At 44.5% G+C, this 21,224-nt stretch overlaps 1 protein-coding gene across 3 annotated transcripts in view; it reads left to right on the top strand.

The window, feature by feature from the left end:
• Window positions 1–21,224, top strand: part of SH3RF3 (SH3 domain containing ring finger 3) — a 371,367-nt gene that overhangs the window by 182,506 nt on the left and 167,637 nt on the right. Inside the window, exon 2 of one of the 3 annotated variants that reach the window (XM_042931821.1) lies at window positions 4,656–4,667. The exons of the other annotated variants lie outside the window; for them this stretch is intronic. Coding sequence (XP_042787755.1) covers window positions 4,656–4,667 — 12 coding nt within the window. The remainder of the gene's footprint in view (window positions 1–4,655; window positions 4,668–21,224) is intronic. 3 annotated transcript variants of the gene reach the window in all.

The following is a 21,224-nucleotide window of genomic DNA, read 5'->3' as shown; positions in this document are numbered from 1 at the left end:
CACCCTCCTACAAGTGGTGGTAAAATTTGGAAGAGATAGTGGACATGAAGACGTTGCTCCAAACTGTTAACCTGTTTTATGCAAGGTAGTGATTGTTGTTCTCTTAGGTCCCCAAATATCTCAGAGTGCTAACCTTTTGGTTTTTTTTTTTTTTAAGTTTGTATCTTAATGTTTTTAAGTAGTCTTTAGTATAACTACCACTGCTGATTCCAGAACATTTTTGTCACCTCAAAAGGAAACCCCATGCCCAGCAGCAGACGCTTCCTGTTCCCTGTCCCCTCAGCTCCTGGAAACCACTAATCTGTTTTCTGTCTCTGTGAAGTTGTGTATTCTGTACATTTCATATAAATGAGATTAGATGATATGTGGCCTGATTTCTTTCACTTAACATAGTATTTTTAAAGTTCATCCTGGTTGTGACATAGCTCACTTCATTTGTTTATAGTCAAATAATAATAATGCATCATGTGGTTATACCACATTTGTTTATCCACTCACCAGTGGACAGGCATTTGGGTTTTCTTACTTTTTGACTATTGTGGGTGGTTTTGCTGTGAATATTCATGTGCAAGTTGATGGGGACAGGTTTTCACAGATCTAGGAGTAGAATTACTGGGTCATCTGGTAGCTCTGTTTAATGATTCGAGGCATCGCCAGCCTTGTTCAGAGTGGCTATACCGTTTCACCACCAGAAAAGTATGAGAGTTCTGGTTTTTCCACATCCTTGATGACATTTCCTGTTGCCTGCCTTTATGGTTATAGCCATCTTTGAGGGTGTGAACTGGTTTTGATTAATCTTTTAGATTTTAAAATAATAATGGAGGTTGCAGTCACCACTTACCTTTGGAAGGAAAGCCATGTTGATCGTCTAATAATATTTGATCATCGACTAATATTTGTAAAGTGCTAATTAGTCCTTTGGAGATGGTCTTTTAGGGAAGCAAAGTTGGTTTTTTAGCCTGGAATTCCTTGTGGAGAAGCTGTTGATGCTTTCTGGTAGCAATGTAGGTGAAAATTACAATGCTGTGTGTACACCAGTGATACTAGGAGAGGATGAATGTACAGATGGGAACAGAGCCTGATACAAATCTGCTTCTAATTCTGAGGAACAGCCCTCTTCTTCCCTTAGTATGCAGTGTGTTTGAACTAATGCAGTGTCTGTACATGCGTGCATGTTGGCACACCATCTCCTGGAAGCAACAGTGAGATGTCAGTTCCCCAAACTCTCTCCTCTTCCCATTCCTAAACAGTAATGACTCATTCAGAAAAATGTAGTCCCACAACCTTGGCAAGGAAATGGCTATTCTGGGACAGGCCTTTGGCTTGCATTAAGAAATGTTTTAAGAATGTGTTTGTGGGTTTTGTGTTTTGTTTTTTCTAGAGGCTAGAAAGAGGGATGTGATGACTCTTACCAGGCTCTGGAGGTCAGTGTGGGGGTTCTTGGCCATATTTCCTCTACAGTGCTCGGAAACAACGCACTAGTCTTTAATTTTCCTGAGTTCAGCACCCTACTCCATCCCTGCAGCTGGTATCACAGGAGTGAGGGTGGGTCAGTTTGCACAGAGCCTGAAAGGGATCTCAGGGATCTCCTACTCTGTTTACTTTCTTAGTCTCCTCTGCCCCCAGCCCCCAGTGGCCCAGTCCCCTTTATAAATCCCCAATTGTCTCTTCCATATTGGATTGGATCCTAGAACTCACTCCCTCCAGAGGCAGCCCATTGTATTCTCCACTCTGGCTGCTAGAAGTTTCTTTTTGATAAGGATTCCTAGTCTGCCTGTAACATCCACCTAGGTGGTCTGGGCTCTATCCTGCAGACCACTCTCTACAATGTAGTTTGTCCCAATCTTTTATATGATGACACTTTAATTAGAGTATTTATAAACAGCCTTTATCCCGTGTCCCCACTAATCTGGTTTGCAGGCCAGATATTTCCACCTGTTCCTCCAGTGACCCCCTCTGAGTGTGTCGCATGCTGCTGGCCCAGAGCAGTGTATAGGCTTCCGGTTCCCACTGCCCTCCCTCCTTGTTACTTCTGTTCCACAGTGTCACTGATTTGAACATGAACCTTGTAGGCTTTCATTGCAAATCACTCCTGATGAGAAGCTCATGGAAGGTTGAAGTGTGTGTGGCACTTAGACTAGAAATGAATAGTCTTTATACTTCATTTTAACAATATTTTTATTGTGAAATATATGCATGGAAGTCTGTGAAGGTGGACACAGTTTAAGGAGTGATAATATAACATGCATCAGTGTGTCTCCCACCCAGTTGATAAACGTTGAGACTTGGGGGCTCTTCAGGTGGCTTTTCCTGTTCTTTTACTGTCACCTTTGCTTTTCTTTGGTGGCAGAAGTGTTTAAGAATATGTGTGTATGTGTTTCTGAATAGTTTCTTTAGTTTTAAGTAGCTTTGCCTCGTGCTGAATGTGATATTCTTAGAATCATTGCGTGTTCTTCTGTGACTTGCTTCTTCCACCCAGCAAAGAATCAGCTATGTCGACACCTGCAGATCTCGTTCCCTCATCTTTCTACAGGATAGTGCTCCATGATTTGAGTGTATCACACATTGCCCACTTTACAGTTGTTGGGCATTTTTGTTGCTTCTGGTTTTTTGATGTATACATAGAAGTGCATCCTTTCTCTAGAGAACACAGGGCTGGTTTCTTTGGAACTGGTAGCCAGGCAAGAGAGCACTTCTTCACTCCCACTTAGATTGGTGGCAGACACTCCTTTCTACCCCTTGCCAACACTTGCTGTTAGACTTTTTCATTTTTGCCAGTCTAGTGGATGTCAAATGACATGTAATTTACAAATCTCTGATTACCAGTGCTGTTATGTTTTCATATGTTTATGGGCCATTTGTGTTTGTCTTTATATAATGCCTGTTGGAGTTACTTCTCTTTTCCTTGAAGGTAGGTTATATTTATCTAGTGTTTACCCTGTTGCCACTGTTCTAAGTAGTTTTGGATATATAATCTATTTTTATCCTTCCCAGTGGAGTAGGTGTTACTACCGTGACATCTGCCTCGCAAGTAAGGAGTCTGCGGGGCAGATGCAGTGTCTTACTCAGGCCCCAGCTGGTAAGAGCAGGGCAGGAACTGAACCTGGCATGAGTTTGCTCTTAACCACAGTGTGGCTGCTGAGTTATTTATCTGTTCTCAGTGCAAATACCTTGCTTTGGAATGTGTTGTAAATATCTTCTTCCAGTTTGTGGATTGGCTGTTTCCTTTCTTTTTAGTGTCCTTTGATGAATAGATATTTTCTAAAATTTTGATGTTGTTGAACTGAACACATTTTCTTTTTAAATTAAAAAAAATTTTAGTGTTTATTTATTTTTGAGAGAGAGCATGAGAACGGGAGGGCCAGAGAAAGAGGGAGACACAGAATCCAAAGCAGGCTTCAGGCTCTGATCTGTCAGCACAGAGCCTGATGTGGGGCTCGAACCCATGAACTGTGAGATCACGCCTGAGCCAAAGTTGGACACTTGACCGACTGAGCCACCCAGGCACCCGTGAGCACATTTTCTTTTATGGTGAATGTTTTGGGTCTTATTTAAAAACATCTTTTCCTACCCTGGAGCCTTAACATTAACTTCTAAAAGTTTCACAGACTTGCTTTTCATATTGAAGACTTTGATTCGTCTAGAAATAATTTTTTATATGGCATGAGGTAGAGGACCATTTTTTCCCCTACATAGATAATCCAGTTTTGCCAACACCATTTATTAAATAGCTTAGGCTTCCTCTGCATGATCTGTAGTACCCGTGCTCATAAATCAGGTCATCTTTGTGTGGTGCTTTTTCTGGCCCGGGGCCATTCCTTCCATCCATTTGTCTATTCCTGATTACATTATATGTTCATAATTACTGTAACTTATTTAAAGCCTTGATATCTAGTTGGACAAAGGGCTTTGCTGTCTCTATATATTTTGAATCTTGCCAAGTACTTCAAAATTGTTGAGATTTACATTAGAAATACATTTGAACTATACATTAGAGACAAAATTGCAGCTTTTCTGAAACTTTCTACTCAAAAACATAGTACTACTCTCAATTTGTTTATCTTTAATGTCTTTCAGTAAAATTTCATAATACTCTCCATGAAGGGAATGCACATTTTTTGTTAAATTTATTACTAGTACAATTTATAACAGCAAGAAAAATATAAAGTATTTTTAGAAATTCTGTGCTCTAACTGCTTGTTAATTATGTATAGAAAAAGTTGATGGGGCACCTGTGTGGCTCAGTCATTTAAGTGTCTGTCTCTTGGTTTCGGCTCAGGTCATGATCTCACAGTTCATGAGTTTGAGCCCCTCATTGGACTCTGCGCTGACAGCCCGCTTGGTATTCTCTCTCTCTTACTCTCTCTCTGCCCCTAACCACCCCCTCTCTCTGTCTCTCAAAATAAATAAGAAAACTTAAAAAAGAGAAAAAAGAAAAACAGTTGACTTTTATATTTTGGTGGTGGTATCCAAAAACCTTGCAAATCTTATTAATTCTAATCATTTCTGGGTAGTAATTTTGGGTTTTACATAGATGATCGATCATACCATCTACAAATGAGTGTAGTTTCATTTCTTCCTTTCCAATCTTTCCCCCTTTCTCTTTTGTCTGATGGCATCCCCAGTGCAGTGTTGAATAGGAGTGATGTAAACAGCATCCTTGCCTTGTTCCTGATCTTTGAGGTACCGTATTCAAGATTTCCCCACTCAGCTTGGGGTTTGTTGTGGTGGTTTTGTTGATATTCTTTATCAGGTTAAGGACGTTTTTCTCTGATTCAGTTTATTCAGAGGTTATTTTTAAATTTTTTTTTTAACGTTTATTTTTGAGACAGAGAGAGACAGAGCATGAACGGGGGAGGGTCAGAGAGAGAGAGGGAGACACAGAATCTGAAACAGGCTCCAGGCTCTGAGCCGTCAGCACAGAGCCCGACGCGGGGCTCGAACTCACGGACCGCGAGATCGTGACCTGAGCCGAAGTCGGACGCTTAACCGACTGAGCCACCCAGGCGCCCCTCAGAGGTTATTTTTAAATGAAAAGTCAAATTTGAATTTTGTTAAATGATTTTTAAAAAAAAAACTTTTGAGATGGAATGTTTTTTGCCTTTCAATCTTCAGTGTTACAAATGAGTAATTTTTCTAATTTTAAACCAATCTTATATGCCTGGAATACCCAGATTAGACATGACGTGTTATGTTTTTTTTTATACGTTGATGGAGTCAGCTGGCAAATCTTGTTTTTAGGAGATCAGAGCTTTCAGTGCAGCTGGCGTGTTTTTCATTCTTGCTTCTACTAAGGGGGGCGCCTATTAGCCAAACTTTCTTAGGTAGCTCTGAGTAGACATCCCGCTGTGAGTGGAGCCAAGACTTCACAGCCTACTGCTCTCCAGCATCAAAACAGTTCAGCAGAAACCTCGCAGTAAAACGGCTTTGGTGCTCTCTTCCTGGGGTTCCGGGGTTCACTCTTGACCTTTGCATAATCCTTCTTTGTGTCAGCTCAGCCATGTATTTCTTTCTCTTGTTATTGTAGATACTTTCAAACATACACAATAGTGGAGGGTCTAGTAGAACGACCCCATATATCCAACATCCATAGTTTATCAGCGTTTGCTCATCTTGTTTCATATCTCCCTCCAGTTTGTGTGTTGTATGTGTGTGTAATCTTTCAAAGCTAATTTCAAGCATTATATCACTTCACCTGTAAATACATCAGTATGTTTCTCCAACAGATGAAGTCTTTTATTTTAATGTTTATTTATTTATTTATTTTTGGGAGAGAGAGAACGGGGGAGGGGTAGAGAGAGAGAGGAGAGAGAGAATCCCAAGTAGGCTCTGCACTGTCCACACAGAACCCAGAACAGGACTCAATCTCACCAACCGTGAGATCATGACCTGAGCTGAAGTTAAGAGCTTGATGGTTAACTGACTGAGCTACCTAGGTGCCCTGAAGTCTTAAAAAACACGTAACTACAATATCATCATAGTATCTTTTTTTAATGAAATTTATTGTCAAATTGGTTTCCATACAACATCCAGTGCTCATCCCAAAAGGTGCCCTCCTCAATGCCCATCACCCACTTTCCCCTCCCCCTCCCACCCCCATCATCATATCTTTTCAGAAGTAACAATAATTCCCTAAAATCGTTCATGTGCAAATTTCCCAGATAGTCTCTAAAATGGCTTCTTTGTTTTTCTGAAATAAATTTGTTAGGGTCAGGCATAGGCTAGGGTAAAGGTAAGAGTCAAGAACTAAAATTTTATCAGTCAAAGGCTTTATTGGGAGCTAAGGTCTTGGGCGAGGTTCCGTGACTCAAGGGGAGAGAGAGAGAGGAGTCAGGGAAGTTGCGCCTGGGTGTGGTGGGGTAGGGTTTTTAAGCTGCAGCGTTCCGCATTTAGGTCCGGGTGGGCCTTTTTCACGTCAGGTCGTGCTGTTGCTGGTGATTGGTTGACCTTCAGTTCGTTCTGGTGCGCCGCTAGGGGCTTTTCGTTGGGTTGCGCTGGCAAGATGGCCGTCCCCTCTACTGTGGTTCCAAGGACATCCTAACAAAATCAACATGTGCACTGGATATTCTCTTCTGGTCCTTTTCACCCAACAGTTCCCACTGCCTCTTCATGCCACTGATACGTTGAAGAAACCTAGTTGTCCTGTGGAACTCCCATGGTCTTGACTTTGCTGGTTACATCCTTGTGCTATTATGTATCATGTTCCTGTATCCCCTGTGTTTCCTGTAAACTGATTTGATTTGATTTGTTTCTTTACTTGTTTGTTTTTTCCAAGAACAGTTCCTAGGAGGTGAACCTCCAATTTCAGCAATGCATTTTTTAAATTTATTTTTTATTTTTTAAATTTGCATCCAAGTTAGTTAGCATATAGTGCAACAATGATTTCAGGAGTAGATTCCTTAACTCCCTTTACCCATTTAGCCCATCCCCCCTTGCACAACCCCTCCAGTAACCCTCTGTTCTCCATATGTAAGAGTCTCTTATGTTTTGCCCCTTCCCTGTTTTTATATTATTTTTGCTCCCCTTACCTTATGTTCATCTGTTTTGTATCTTAAAGTCTTCATATTAGTGAAGTCATATGATATTTGTCTTTGACTAATTTTGCTTGGCATAATACCCTCTAGTTCCATCCACATAGTTGCAAATGGCAAGATTTCATTGTTTTTGATCAGCAATTCATTTTAAAGATGGTCTTTGTTCTTTTTAATCTAGCATTTTAGTTTTTCAGTTTGGAGGGTTGTCCAGGATGCTTAGATGGTGGTATTGATAGAAATGGAAGTCCAGAAATAGATTTTGGTGTATGACTGTTGTCTATTTAGGTTATTGGTTGTACATTGTCCTCTGATCTGGCAGCATAATTCTCATCCCCAAATCTGTGTGTGTGTGTGAACCAGAGAAATGCATGACCACTCTGGTGGCAAGGAGGTGACAGTCGTTGACATGAGCACTAAATGCCATCCAGAGTTGGAATGTGGGAACATCAAACATGTGAGCTCCCTGTTCCTGTCTCTACCCTCTGACCCAGGGATGGTGACCTGAGCCTGCTCCAGGATGTTAATGGAGTGGTCATGATAAGAATGTGCCCCTCCTTCCTCCCACATCCTTACTGGTCTCTGTTGTCTCCCTGGGGATTTGGTCACATGTCCACAGAGACAGTACAAGTGACCACATTTCTTGTGGCCAGACTTGTCCTCTTCCTTTACCTCTCTTTCCCCCTGAAAACGTGTTCCTCTCACTGTTTTTCTAGCTCCTTTCATAATGCTGCCTGCCCACAATTTGTTGGCATTTCACCCTGCTCTGTGCCGCTAACTTCTAGGCCCAGTCACTGACCACGCGTTGTGGATTGTCTCTAAATTTTTCCATCTGAGAACCATCCTGGAGATTTCTAAAAGATGAACTCCTGATAAAAGGGCTTTGGCATGGAGAACAGGTCCCCATGAGGAACACTTCTGGACCCAAAGAATAAGGTTGATCTGCAGGAAGGGATCTTCACTAAGACTCGTCCAATGGATGTAAATCATTAGATTCTTTGCCCTGGGAGTAAAAACAAAGGGTTTGAGGTCATGACTAGAACCTGTGCCTGTCCCCTCCCCCCACAGCCCAGCCTTCCTCTGGCATGTTTCTGAGATGGATGGCCCATTCAGCCTAGTCCTAGCTGACAGGCCAAGCCCAGCACAGGAAGCTTCAGCAGAGATGTTTACACCTCTCCAAGGCCTACACGAGGACTGTGCTCAGCTTGATTTAGAGCTGAGATGCAAGACAGCAGAAAGGAAAGTGAAATAAATTGTAGGAGCCTGACACAAACTAGGCAATAGGTACTTTTTCTTACCATACATGGGCCCAGCCCCCACCTTCTGACCCACCTGTTCTGACATCTTTAGGCAGTTTTGCACTATATAGAGTGTGACAAAGAAGAAAGTTATATGAAATGAATGATTTCCAAAAGTCTCTCTGGAGAGCCTTTTAACTTTGGGTCTAGATAAACCATAACATTTTCCAATGGGTTCTTGGATCTCTAGTGTTTGAGCCAGGCATTGATAGAGGGAGGCCATGAGAAGACAACATTCCTGGCCCTTAAGAAATATGTAATTTCATCTACATGAAGCAAATGGTTAAAAAAATTAAAAAGTTGCATATGTGATATATGTATAGGCTATCTGTCTTCTCCCACTCTGGGCCAGCTGAGGAGGTACTCTGAGGGAAAGTGCTGGAAAGAATGTTTTGTGCCCAGTTTCTGTCATAATGGAATGTGTGTGGTAAGTCTGCCAAACTTAGTGGCCCACAGAAAGAAGAATGTTGCCTTTTCCTCAATTTTGGTTTGCATTTCAAGTGTTGTTGCAAAGCTAAAGAAAAATGGTAAACTTCTCCTCATGCCTATCTCTGTCACTTACCTCTCTTTTTTTTTTTTTTTTGCCTCCTATGTGGCATGTCTCAGAAGTATCCAAGACTTTTATCTTGTAGATTCTTTAAAGTCATTATGTTATGTATATTATTAATCTACATAAATATTCCATCTTCCTCACAAACTTTGTGAGAATGGGGAGTATGTCAGCCCTTAAACTGTTATATCTCTACTATCTCACCTAGTCCCTGGATGGATGGATGGAGGGACGGATGGAACAATGGATGGATAAAGGTAGATATTTCAGATTGTGTACTCAGAATGGCAAATAGACACCATCACTCCCCAGCCCCTCCTGAGAGGGGTGTGTGTGTGTGTGTGTGTGTGTGTGTGTGTGTGTTTGTGATCTCACCCTGCTTCCCATCAACAAATAGGCTCTGTGTGAAGGTACTGTGAATTTCTTGCTTAGGGTCTTTCAGTCACTTGTCTCTGTGTTGCTTGCATCGTGTGTTATAAAGGAGTGCCTGGTAAATATGTGCTGAATAGAGGTCATGCCATGTATTAGCCGGTTCTAAGCCTTGTGTGAAAAGCCAGGCATTTGGAATCCTTGTAGCATCTGTGTTGACTTTGGACCAAAATCCAAAAAGGGCTCCTCAGCTTTTCTCTTGAGCACAAGAAGATGCTCTGTATCCTGATGACCAGAGGATAGTTTCTTCCTTCTCTCCATGCTCTGTGCCTGGATCTCTGTTTCCTGGAGCATCAGGAGTGCTAGTGTTTAGGTTCATGAAGCTGACATCCCCTGATGCTGTGCACAGATCTTCCCTCTGCCCCGCAGGGCTGTGTGCCAGAGCAAGACTCAGGAATTAGCCATCAAAAGAGCTCATTTGTCATCAGTTAGCAGCTTCCCAGCCTTTTTTCCCTGCCTCCTCCCCTCTGCCCCTCTTCTCTCTCCTCTTTTTGTGTCAGGAAGAAACTGATTTGAGTGTGAGCAGAGGAATTTTTCTAGGCCAGGAATATCACCCAGGCATTGCCTGTGTCCTCCTCTCCTGGGGTGCTTCCCCCAGAACCTGGACTGAATTTAAAATTGCAAACTCCAAGCCCCATTGACACTTCCCATTCTCTTCTGGATGTTTTTCCTCCATAATACCTACCGACTTCAATGTGCTGCATATAGGTAATGATTTATTTTACATACATCTCTTTCCCTGTCTAAAATGTATGTTCCCTCAGGGCATAGATGGTTTTTGTCTGTTTTGTTTCTAACATATTAGCAGTTCCTGGAACTGTGTCTGGACATAGTAGGGGGCCAGGAAATAGTGGGTAGGCAAATGAATTGTATTAATAATGGTTCGTGAGCCTTTGGTTGGGACTGTGTGGGAGGGGCCGTGGCTTTCCCATGGGCCTTGCGGACACCTGGCCCTGAAGGACCTGGCCTGCCTGGAGAACAGGGCTGGGACTGCTTGCAGGTCTTTCTGTGCATGCCATCCACACTTAGCCATGGGTGCCAGCTGAGCCCAGTGGCAGGAGCCCAGTGGCAGCCCAGGACTCTGACTTTCCACTTCCTCTACGATGAGAAGACTGCATAATTTTTGCCAGTCTCTTTGGTACATCTGTTTGCATGTAGACTGGCCAAGGCTGACTGTAAGCTGCAGGAGGAGAGGCTGTTCACTTCTATTAGGAAAGCAGCTGTGGCCTTGTGCTCTCCCTCAGGCTGCTAGTGTCTGGCCAAGTTGGCCCCTGCTGGCCTCTGCCCTGTCATCTGTCTTCCGTCCGCTGCCCCAGCTCTTTCCTGTGGGCACCTGTGCTCCTGGTACTATTTTCGCAGCAGGTAATGAAGGTGAGAACTGTAGCCAGGGCTGGTTTCTTGGAATCGGCCCTTCCCTCAGCCTGCAGCAGAACCCTGACAGCTGTGACATGTGCTGCCGGCTGCAGCCTGAGTGAGGCCATAGAGGCATGAAATTCCCTGACACTGCCTCTCACTGCTGCCTGTTTCCAAGACCATGTGGTGGGACAGAGGGACAGGGCCTTCTCTTGCCCTGGCTGCACACTGGGCCACAAGGGCCCCTCCACTCTGCTCCTCCAGGACACACTATTCTGCCTTTAGTTCTGTCAGGATGCCCTGCTTAACTCTCCTTGTGGGGCAGAGGAGGCTGGGGCTGCCCACAGTGGGCGGGATGTACTTGCATCTGCCAGACGGGAGGTGGGGGCTGAGCAGTTCTTACAGACCCAGGTCTGTGTGCAGCAGCTCCAGCACTAGTGTAGGTGGATAGGACTCAGGACCATGCTTTTGAATTTACACGGTATGCTAATTGTGTCCTTACAAATGTATTGAAGTATTTCTTGCTATGCAGAATAAACGATCAGGAACTGATGGGTTCTTTTGAGCTATTCCAATGAAATGGAAATAAAGTGTGAAAGCAAAGCCTTGGCAGTACATATCACCACAGCTTACAGAAACAAGTGCAGCCTGGGGTCCTTTATCCCAGCAGCAGGTGGGGTCAGGCTGCACCCTGGCCTGGGGCCCTTTGGAGGGTGAGTGTGCCAGAAACATGGCCTGGACGAAGTCCCCTCCACTTTGATTTCCTGTAGGTTTGACCCTTCCAGGAATTGGGGAATGGCTGCAGAGCTTGGGCACTGGCCCTGGAGCTTTTTCTAGAATACCACAGTTCTAAACTCCTGAACTCATTTCCTGAGTTGAACATTGTTTAGAGCTTAGTCTCACTGGCAGCCAGTGCCAGGCCTGTACCCCTGAGGAAAATGATAGCATTGCCTATGTTTGTCCAATTCAAGCATTCTCCTGCCTGCAGTTGAAAATTCAAGTTAGGGTGATTAATTTTACCTTTAAAAATCCCTGGCTCCTCCTCATTGGACATGTCTTGTATCATTGAAATGTCTAAGAAACTGTAAGTGACCAATTTGATACATCAGTTTGGGCATCAGATTTTAAGAAAGTCAATCCGTTGTTATTTTGCTTTCAAAAAACACAAAATAAAACAAACTGAGCCTGATTCTCCATTAACACAGACTTGAGGACAATTTGAGAGTGATCACATTTTGTTGGACACAAAGTGAGAAAATGTATTTTGAGCAGCAAATCGCAGCCTGAAGACCAAAGACAACCTTTGCCTGTTTTTGTAAATAAAGTTTTATTGGAACATAACCACACCCATTCACTGAGGTATAATCTATGGAATCTAGGGCCGCTTTCATGCTACAATGGCAGAATGGAGTAGCTTTGTCCGGAGACCCTCTGGCCTGCAAACCTAAAATATTTACTAACTGGCTTTTTATAGAAGAAGTTTGCTGATTCTTGGCATAGAGGATAAAGCCTGGCTATGTGACCTTGAGCAAGTTTCTTAACTTTTTGTGACTCAGTTTCCTCATCTATAAAATGGAGACAGTAACAATATTCAACTATTAATGTTATGTAGAATAAATGAATTAATAATTGTAGCATCTTAGAATAACTTCTGAAGGGTGGTAAATTTGTTAAATTTTAAAGATAGGAGCATGTTTCTAAGATTTTCAAAAAGTCCAGCCACTCATTTAAATCTCAGCCAACTCTTCATTTGTGCACTGAACTTTTAAAGACCACTTCGTTGTTCGGATACCTCCGTCCCCACTGCCCCTGCCCCATGCGGCCTCCTGATGTTAAAGAAGGCTGCTCTGTGGGTCTGATAGTTTCCTGTCTGACTTTGCCCTTAGATGACTTTTCCAGGAAAATAGGGGTAAAGACTTGATTGTCTGGAGGAAGGGTAGCAGCTGGTGCAGAGAATGAGTAGGGGATGTGTGTGCAACACTCACCCCACCCCTGCCCAATGATGACAAGGGCCCGTGAGGCAGCCACAGTTCCAGTGAGAGAGGCAGGGAATCCAGCAGGACCAAAATGACAAAGCAACAAGAAGGCCACTTTTTCCCACTCATTTCTCTTTGCTGCCTCAGTCAGAATGTTCTATGCCACCTGCTTCTAGGTAGCACTTTGGAGGCAGATTGCTTGGAAAGCAGGCAGACTGACTACATGTTTGGCGAGCCCAGCATTTTTACTGAGAAGTCTCTTGGTCCCTGTTCTCTTTTCTGTGTTTTAAGCTGGATTTTCTTTGGAAGTTCTGTGTTTAGTTATTTTTTATGCCCTCCTAGGCCATGTTTCCCGATTTGGGGCTTGGGGAACATGGTTTATATCACAGCACTGATGGCTCATATACTTGTTTATCATTCAAGTTACAGTTTTGTTTCTGCACAGGATAATAATAATTACACCACTACTTGCTTCAGAAGTAAAACTTGTGTGTTCTCAGTGCAGAGTCATCATGATGTTCTACAGCCTCATGGCAGTGAGAATGCCATCTCTGCCAGCCTGTGGCGTCACTCTGTCCCTCAGCCTAATCCAGAATGCTGGACTTGACTGTCTTGAAGCTGGAGCTATAGGGGCTAGGTGCAGCCTCTCACCTGCCCCAAACAGCTCATCTCTTCCTAAAATGTTCCCTGTAAGAAGGAAATTTCTGTGTCCCTCTTTATCCTCTTCCTGTGCCTCAGTTTGCAAATGCAAAGCTCCTGACTGCACCCATCTCATTCAGGGACCCCCTGGAACTCCTGGAGCTGCATGGCCTCCCCTGGCTCCCTCTCACCCTTCCAAGGCCCTGTGCCCCCCAACTTAGGGCTGCCCAGGGTTACCTTCTCAGTGACACCCCTCTAAGATTTCGACCTGCCCCCTTCCTGCATTTTCTTGTCCCTTTCCCTGATTTGTTTGCCCCTTAGGACTTAACTTTCTAATCTCTCAATTTTGCTTACTATTTCCTTGCTTGTCCCTTTGCTGGAACATAAACTCCATGAGGGCAGGGACTTGTTATGTTTTGTTCACTACCCATCAGAAAATGTTTAGCGTAGATGGTGTTCCTCTTCCTAATTTTTGAAAATTCAGGCAGGCCAAGTAAGCTTTTTAATATTTTAGTAAAATATTGAGTATTTCAGGCAGGCCAAAAATCACTACTCGGCCAGGAAGCCGGCCAGCAGGAGAAAGACCCTCCCTTATGTGGGCGAAGAGGTTCCATGCTGGAGAGATGGTCTTTTTAGGTGGGGTGAGAGGATGACTAGAGACCCTGTTTGCACTTTAAAATGGGTTTACAAAATCACACTAAAGCATGAAGGCTTCAAGAAAGAGTTTCTCATAGATAAAATAGGTAGTAACCGGGGTGATTCTCCAGCATACATTTCAGAGCAAAGCTGCCACCAGTACATTTCTCCCTCAAGTACACGGCTAACAAATGCAAAGGGCTGGCTGTGCACCTCCCTTGTAGTTTGCAAGCTGCTGTTGCATGAACCAGCCCCTGCGTAAGGGGAGGATGCCAGCCCTGGCAGTGGTCCGCCACGCTTAAACACACACTATGGCAGTGACTCTGGAGACCATTTGTTTGCTTCTCCTTAGTGAGAATATTTGCATTAATCATTGATTTATGAAGTTCACCTGAAGTCTATAAAAGTGACTCTGACATCTAATTTTGTGGTGATTTCCATTACAAAGTTAGCCCAGCATTTTGTAAATAAATATCTGTAGTTAATTATTTCTGTAAGTCAACATGGAAATAACCAAGGGATCCCCTCTGGCTCCAGCCACGTTCATCAAGGCTCAGCCTACGTGGCTGCAGTGAGGAATTCTGCCCCAGCGTCTGCCTGTCCCAGGACACACTGTGGTCTGAGCCCTGCACACCCAGACCTCTATCCTGTGTAGATCACAAATTGCAGAATTAGTATAAAGCAGGCAAATTCAATATATATGTGAATTAAGCCCAAACCATTAGCTATCCTTTGATTCATGCTTAATTTTTAAAAACCTGATAACAAACCCTATTTTTCAAAATGTTAACATTCAAAATGTTAATTCAGGGCTTGAAGTTTACATACTTTTCTATCATATATCTAAGTGCCTGAAGCATTTATAGAGGGCAGAGAAAATCTACAAAAGGGTCTATGGGATGTTTTTTTTTCTGAGGTTGGCCGCACAATGTAAAGATTTCTAAGAACCTCAGGGCCTATCTGTAGTGAGAGGACCCCCAGTGGTCTTGTGACCCCCTTCTGCTCACAAGAAGACCAGACCCGCCCTGCCTAGGACCCCAGGCTCAGAGCCCACAGGGAGTTTGGTGTGTTTGTCTCCCTTCTGGCCCTGCCCCCATCTGCCCTGTGACTTCCCTGTGGCCAGGGGCCATGCTGCCTGGCATCATGGCCCCCACCTCCCACATGGCAAAATGTGCTATTCACGTGGTAGTGAAGGACGGGGAGAAGGAAAGCAGGAATGGTTCTTGAGGTGCTGCCCTTAAATGCTGCCAAGGGGATGTGTGGGGCCTCGTGGAGCATGGCACTCATCCTTCTGTCAATGGGACAACTTTTCTCTTTATAACTGACTAATGTAGTATCATGGTCAAGTTTGTTTTGCTCAGGTCTTTGTTTTCACAAAGTGTTCCTGTATCTGTGGCATGTGATGTTTTGATGTGGACATCTGAACAAACAGGCGATATGCTCCTTTCTGATAGTGTTATCATTGGGAAGTTATTTAACACAAATGGAAACTGTGGTACAAACCAGGTTCTGGGTGTTGGTATGAGGGACTGATAGCTGTTACCTTATTTATTCTCACAAGGTCCCTTGGAGAGAAGTACTTGATGATGCCCATTTTACAGATGAGGACACTGAGGCACAGGGCATCCAGTGTGTGACAGTCAAGTACATTGCAGCACAGCCACCTTCAAACCCCTCGAGGGTTGAGGACTCTCTTTGCCCTTAAATAAAGCTGGATTCTTAGGGAAACTAATTTTTCTGCATGGATATTTACAAATACCTATTTTTCCCTTACTTGCTTGTATTACTTTTTCTTTGCTTTTCTTTTCTTTTCTTTCTTTTTTTTTTTTTTTTTTTTTTGTGGAGGAGGGTAGCATTAAAACAATAATGTGTAAAAAAATATTTAAAGGTGATGTGATGGTTAGTTTTGGTTGAAATAAGAACCTGCAAGGAACCATCTACCCCTATTTTCCTTTCTGAAAAACAACAGATGTTGAAGCCTTTGCTTTCCTTCCTGACCTCCTGACCTTCTGAGGTAGTTGGAGATCCTGGTACACAGTGTGAAGCCCTTTTGACCCATAAAGGTGACTTTGGTTAGTGTCTTTCCCTTAGGAACCTTGGTGTAATATGTCAGACATAGCACTGGCCAGGACATCCCGGGATTCAGGCCCCAACAGTGGCTGGAGTGGAGGGGCTAGGGTTGCAGGCAGTGACCCCTTCATTCCCTGGGAGGGATTATATTCCCTGTCCGGGAAGCTGCCAGACAGAGACCACTTTTCTTTTTTTTTTTTTTTTTTTTAATTTTTTTTTTTAACATTTACTTATTTTTTGAGACAGAGAGAGACAGAGCATGAACGGGGGAGGGGCAGAGAGAGAGGGAGACACAGAATCGGAAGCAGGCTCCAGGCTCTGAGCCATCAGCCCAGAGCCTGATGCGAGGCTCGAACTCACGGACCGTGAGATCATGACCTGAGCCGAAGTCGGACGCTCAACCAACTGAGCCACCCAGGCACCCCCAGAGACCACTTTTCAAGGTACAGACCATAGTCCTCATGCCAGGGCATGCTGCAGGACTCAGCCACGTGCTCCTGTAGGTAACCATTGTCCAGAACGCTTCTAGGAACATTTTGACATCAGTGAGGATTATTGATGTGGTCTTCCCAGAAAATGGGAAAATGAGTACTTCTTCTCCAAATTGGTGAAATGTAAAGATATGGACCCTTCTGGCTTCATGGATAACCAGTCCACCCCTTTCCTTCTCCTTCCACGTTTCCTTCCAGGTAATCATTGGCTCCCATGAGGTCTCCTCTCCTGCTTTAGGAGCATGAGGAGGCAGGCTGGGGTTATGAGCTGGAAGTGGGTCCCATGACACTGAGGAACGTCCTTGCCTTTCTGAGTTTTCCTCAGTTATAAAATGGCAATAACAATTTCTACTTCACAAGGTTCCTGTGAGCAATAATCAAGTTACCTGGAGTGTCTGGCATGGAGTAGCCACTAAATAAATGGTCACATTATTTTTAGAAGGTGGCATAAGTGGTGGGTTGATGCTTGGCTTTGGAAGTCAGACTGTCGGGGTTCCAACCCTGGTGTGCTGTTTCCTAGCACAGCTGGGACTTTGGGCAAATTACTGAATTCCATTGTGCCTGTTTCCCATCTGTAGAGTGTCAGCAATATAATGCCAACCTGTAGGGTGGCTGTGAGGAATTGGCTGGACACACTGGGAGAGGTCAGGAAGCAGCACACGACATCCCAAAAGCTCAGGGGAAAGCGGCCAGTCCTTATGATGAAGGGGTAGCAGGAACTGTGGATGTCAGGATGAAGAACATCCCTTTGGAATCAAGGTAGAAGGGACTCCTGGGACCCTGAGCAGTGTCCAGAGACCCATGAGAAGGGAAAGAGAGGATGTCACACCTGAGGAGGACACCTAGACGTTTGCCAGTTTTACTTTCACCCAGTGTGTGCACAGGTGCCAGGCAGGGCATTGTCCTCACCACCTCCATCTGATACTACTTCCAGTCTACACTTAGGGGTCGTTATTGGTGCCTTTTCTAGCACCAGCATCCGGGATCCTGGAACATTTGTTTGCCTCAGCAAACAGTCTACGATAATCATTTTTATAGCACCTTCTTCATTAAGAAACCAAAAGCTCGTTACATGCCATCAATTTTATTCTCTTGACATTACTAGGAAGTTTAGAAGGACAGATTTGATTATCTCTGGTGTATGAGAAAATGAGGCCCTGCATATGGGGGTGCTTTGTCAAAAGGCACAGCACAAGGCCACCACCAAGCCAGAGCTGTCCCCAACTCCCAAATCACTGCTTTGACCGTGGAAATGTCAATGCCACTCTTAAATGTAGTTCATTCCCTGCTACACAGAGGGGCCTTGCAGCTGCCCACACCTTTTCCCTGGAATTAGTGGAAACCATGCAAGCATCTGACCTTGGGCCATTGCTAGCTTTGAAGTTCCATTCCAGGGGGCTGCAGGATTTTTCTGTAAAGGGCCAGATAGCAAATGCTTTTGGCTTTGTGACCCATAGGGACTGTTACAACTACTCAGCTCTGCTGTTGTAAATGGATGGGGATGGGCCACATCCCCATAAAGCTTGATTTACAAAGGCAGCAGGCAGGATAGATTTGGCCCCAGGACCATGGTGTGCCAGCTCCTAATCTATGCTAATATTAGATGTTCACCTTCCCTTTCTCCTCTCTGACTTCAGAGCAAGAAACCCAGGTATGCAGTGGGCGGTTTATGTTTGAGGAACAGTTTGAGTGTGTGTACCTGTGGATGTGCTTGTGTACATACATGCATGCTATCCAAACATGCCTCTTTCTGTACATAGTGTGAAGGGGGGTCTCAGGAGACTGAACTAGGTGTTCTAGTCTCTAAACAAATACCTACAATACTTACTAGATACAAGACTGCCTAGCCTAGATATAAGACTGCGAATCCTAGGGTTAAAACTTCTCCAGGCAATCTAATTATCTCATGTTTTCATGATTGTCAGAACAGAATTACTTTTGATTTCCTTTATGAACCAGATGTTACAGGGCATTCTTCACGCTTTGGGTAGGTCATAGAATGAAGCACAGACAAATGGGCTGTCACAGCTCCCAGAGCGGCAGGACCTCTAGAGCACCATGAGGTCGCAGAGGCAGATGGTGAGGAGAGGGCCTGGCTCGCGGGTGGCAGGGGCGGTGAGCAGGCAGGGGAGGAGGTCCACAGAGAGTTGGGAGATGTCGGACGGAACGTAGGTACATGTGTGTACAACAGGGCTTCTCACAGGGGTTGAGAACCTCATTTTGTTAGCCTTTGAACCTTTGTAAGCTCTTGAGTGGAAATGTGCTATGGAAATAAAGGAGAGCAGACTGGCATGGCAGCTTTGGAGGTTGGGGACTGGGGCGTACACTGTTGTCTGGGGGATCATGCTGGGCGCTGGGCCAGAGCAATTTGGAAACCAAGGGGGCACAGTAAGCCTGGCTCCTCCCACAGGGGGCCTCGCTCCCTGCCCTTCAGCCGGCTGGCCAGGCCATTTACACAGTTACATTTTGCCTCTCCCAGCCAAGTGGGAGGGCAGGCTGTTTCTGCACTCAAGGAGACTCTGGGCATGTGCATTTTGATTTTAGTGAAAGGAGGCCATTCCTTGTCCCCTTCCCAGCCATATCTCTTGGTGGTGGCCTCCTTTGCAGCTCCTGGGAGTCTTCTTGTGTGGCTGTCTGCTCTGCCTGATGGCATACACAGCACTGGACCAGAGAACCCATGGAATTCTGGCCAAGGACCTTGGTCTTCAGGTCTCTTTGCTCTCCCTTTCATAGAACCTTCTGGTTTTCATTCCCAACCTTCATGTCCCACTGCTCCTTTCTTTCCTCCTGTCCAGAGTGAGGAGGTAGTCCAGGGCCCCATGTGGGGATAGCTCAGTCACTGTGTGTCCAAGGCCCTCTGAGGGGCACAGTTAGGGGGGCTGAAGCATATGTTAAAGAGCAATGCTCCCTCACCCCTGCCACAATGTAGATAATCTGGAGTTGGACAGCACAAGCATTCCTGAGAAGCTTCACAGAGGGTGTCTTTATTTTTGCAAAACAGAAATAGAGAGATTGCTGATGAAACAGAACTTTGTGAAGCCCTTGTTCGACTAGAATGCAACAGCACATTGTAGCATTCCTATGGAAACTCTGTAAAACCAGCCAACTTTGAAAAACCTGGTGTTCAGAAATGCAGGTGTGCATGGTCAGAAGCTGCTCAGACTTCAAAGAATGCATGGGTCTTGAAGGGAGAAAGGGCACACACGACTCCCTAGCTCGACTCCCCTAGCCTGTGCTGACAGATGGTAGGAAGCTCCCTGGCACCCACGTGAGCCGGCCCAGTGGGCACCAGTGGTGGTCTTGTCCTGGGGGCCAGCAGAGGCACTCATGTTTTGGTGATGCTGGGGGTACTCTTTATTCCTCTTCATGTGAGTAGTAAAAAATGAGCTGCTGGTGCTGTGTATTCCCTGAGGACAGGGAGGAGAATGCTAGGAGATATGATCATCACACATAGGACTCTCTATCACTTGGGAGCAAGCTAACTGTCTGAGACCTTCCTCAGTGTGAATGCTGAGCCAAGGCCCTGCCTGTGAGCATGTCGGTGTGTGTACACACACATGTGTACATGCAGCTTCCTCAGAATTATCTTCATTCTCAGTATTTCATTAATGTTGGCTATAAATCTCCCCAAATAGAAAAAAAAACAAACAAAAAAACCTTCCTAACTGAGCTATGTCATTGTTAGGAGCAACGTTTTATGTGACTGGTTTCTTAGTCTGCTTTCAGAAGACCTTAATCTGGATCCTACCTTCTCTCTACTGCACTTTATTTGATCCTGGTGTCTCTCGTTTTTTCCAGAGTAACATATGCAAGTAGCTTAGAAGTGGCTTCACACCCTCAGAAGGGTGATGGAAGTTTTTTAAGCGTAACTTCTTTGAAGAGGAGTGGGCTGTTATGGAAAAGTTTTATTTCTTATGCCATGGTGGTTTTATTACAAAGTTATATCAGCTAATTTGAGAAGAGGTTCAAAGAGCCACATCCCTTTAATGGCATAAGCACAGCATTGCTTTATGTAGCACCATTCATCTGGAGGAACCCCAGGGGCTTCGCACCTTCTGCATACAAATGATTCCATCCACCCAAAGTCACCAGGTGTCACTCAGGCAGAATGTGGCCTTCCTTAAATTTCATTTCTCCTAATAGCTCAGAATGAGAAGTTAAGCCCTACCACCTTCTAGCAAATTACCCCTAACATTAGCGAATTGACTGCCAAAATGCATATAGAACAGCACACAAACTTGAGAAGGGGCCTTTGACAAATTCTTGGAAAAGTAAAAGAAAAAAAACAAAAAGAGAGAGAGAGAGAGAGAGAGAGATACAATTTCTTTTTAATCCTCACTAATCTTGCTGAAACATGAAACGTGTGCTGAACATAAAGTGGCTCAAGGCAGTTCTTGGCAGTGGAGAGTTTATGTCTGCATCACATGGTAACTGCTGAGGGGTGTCCTCACCCCACCTGTGCCTGGGAACAAACTGTGCATTTTTCTTTGGTTGCCCTGTTTGGTGACCCTCTGAATAAAGGGATGTGTCTTACTTGTCCGTAACCTGCTGTAGGGTCTGGCACGTTGCAGTATTCCATAAATTCTTGGAAGCACGAGTATGCAAATACCAGAAAGAAAAAAATCATCAGAATAGCAGAGTGAAAGGAACAAAAGTACAGGACGCAATGCCAAGCTTGTGATGATAAAAATGGAAAAAGGAGCTTGAATTGCTTTAAGATAAAACCCGGAATGTCCTGGTTGATGTGTGAT

Source organism: Panthera leo, chromosome A3 (genome assembly GCF_018350215.1).
Source record: "Panthera leo isolate Ple1 chromosome A3, P.leo_Ple1_pat1.1, whole genome shotgun sequence".
Classification (NCBI taxonomy): domain Eukaryota; kingdom Metazoa; phylum Chordata; class Mammalia; order Carnivora; family Felidae; genus Panthera; species Panthera leo.
The sequence above is the reverse complement of the archived record's forward strand: the minus strand, read 5'-3'. Positions and strand labels throughout refer to the sequence as shown.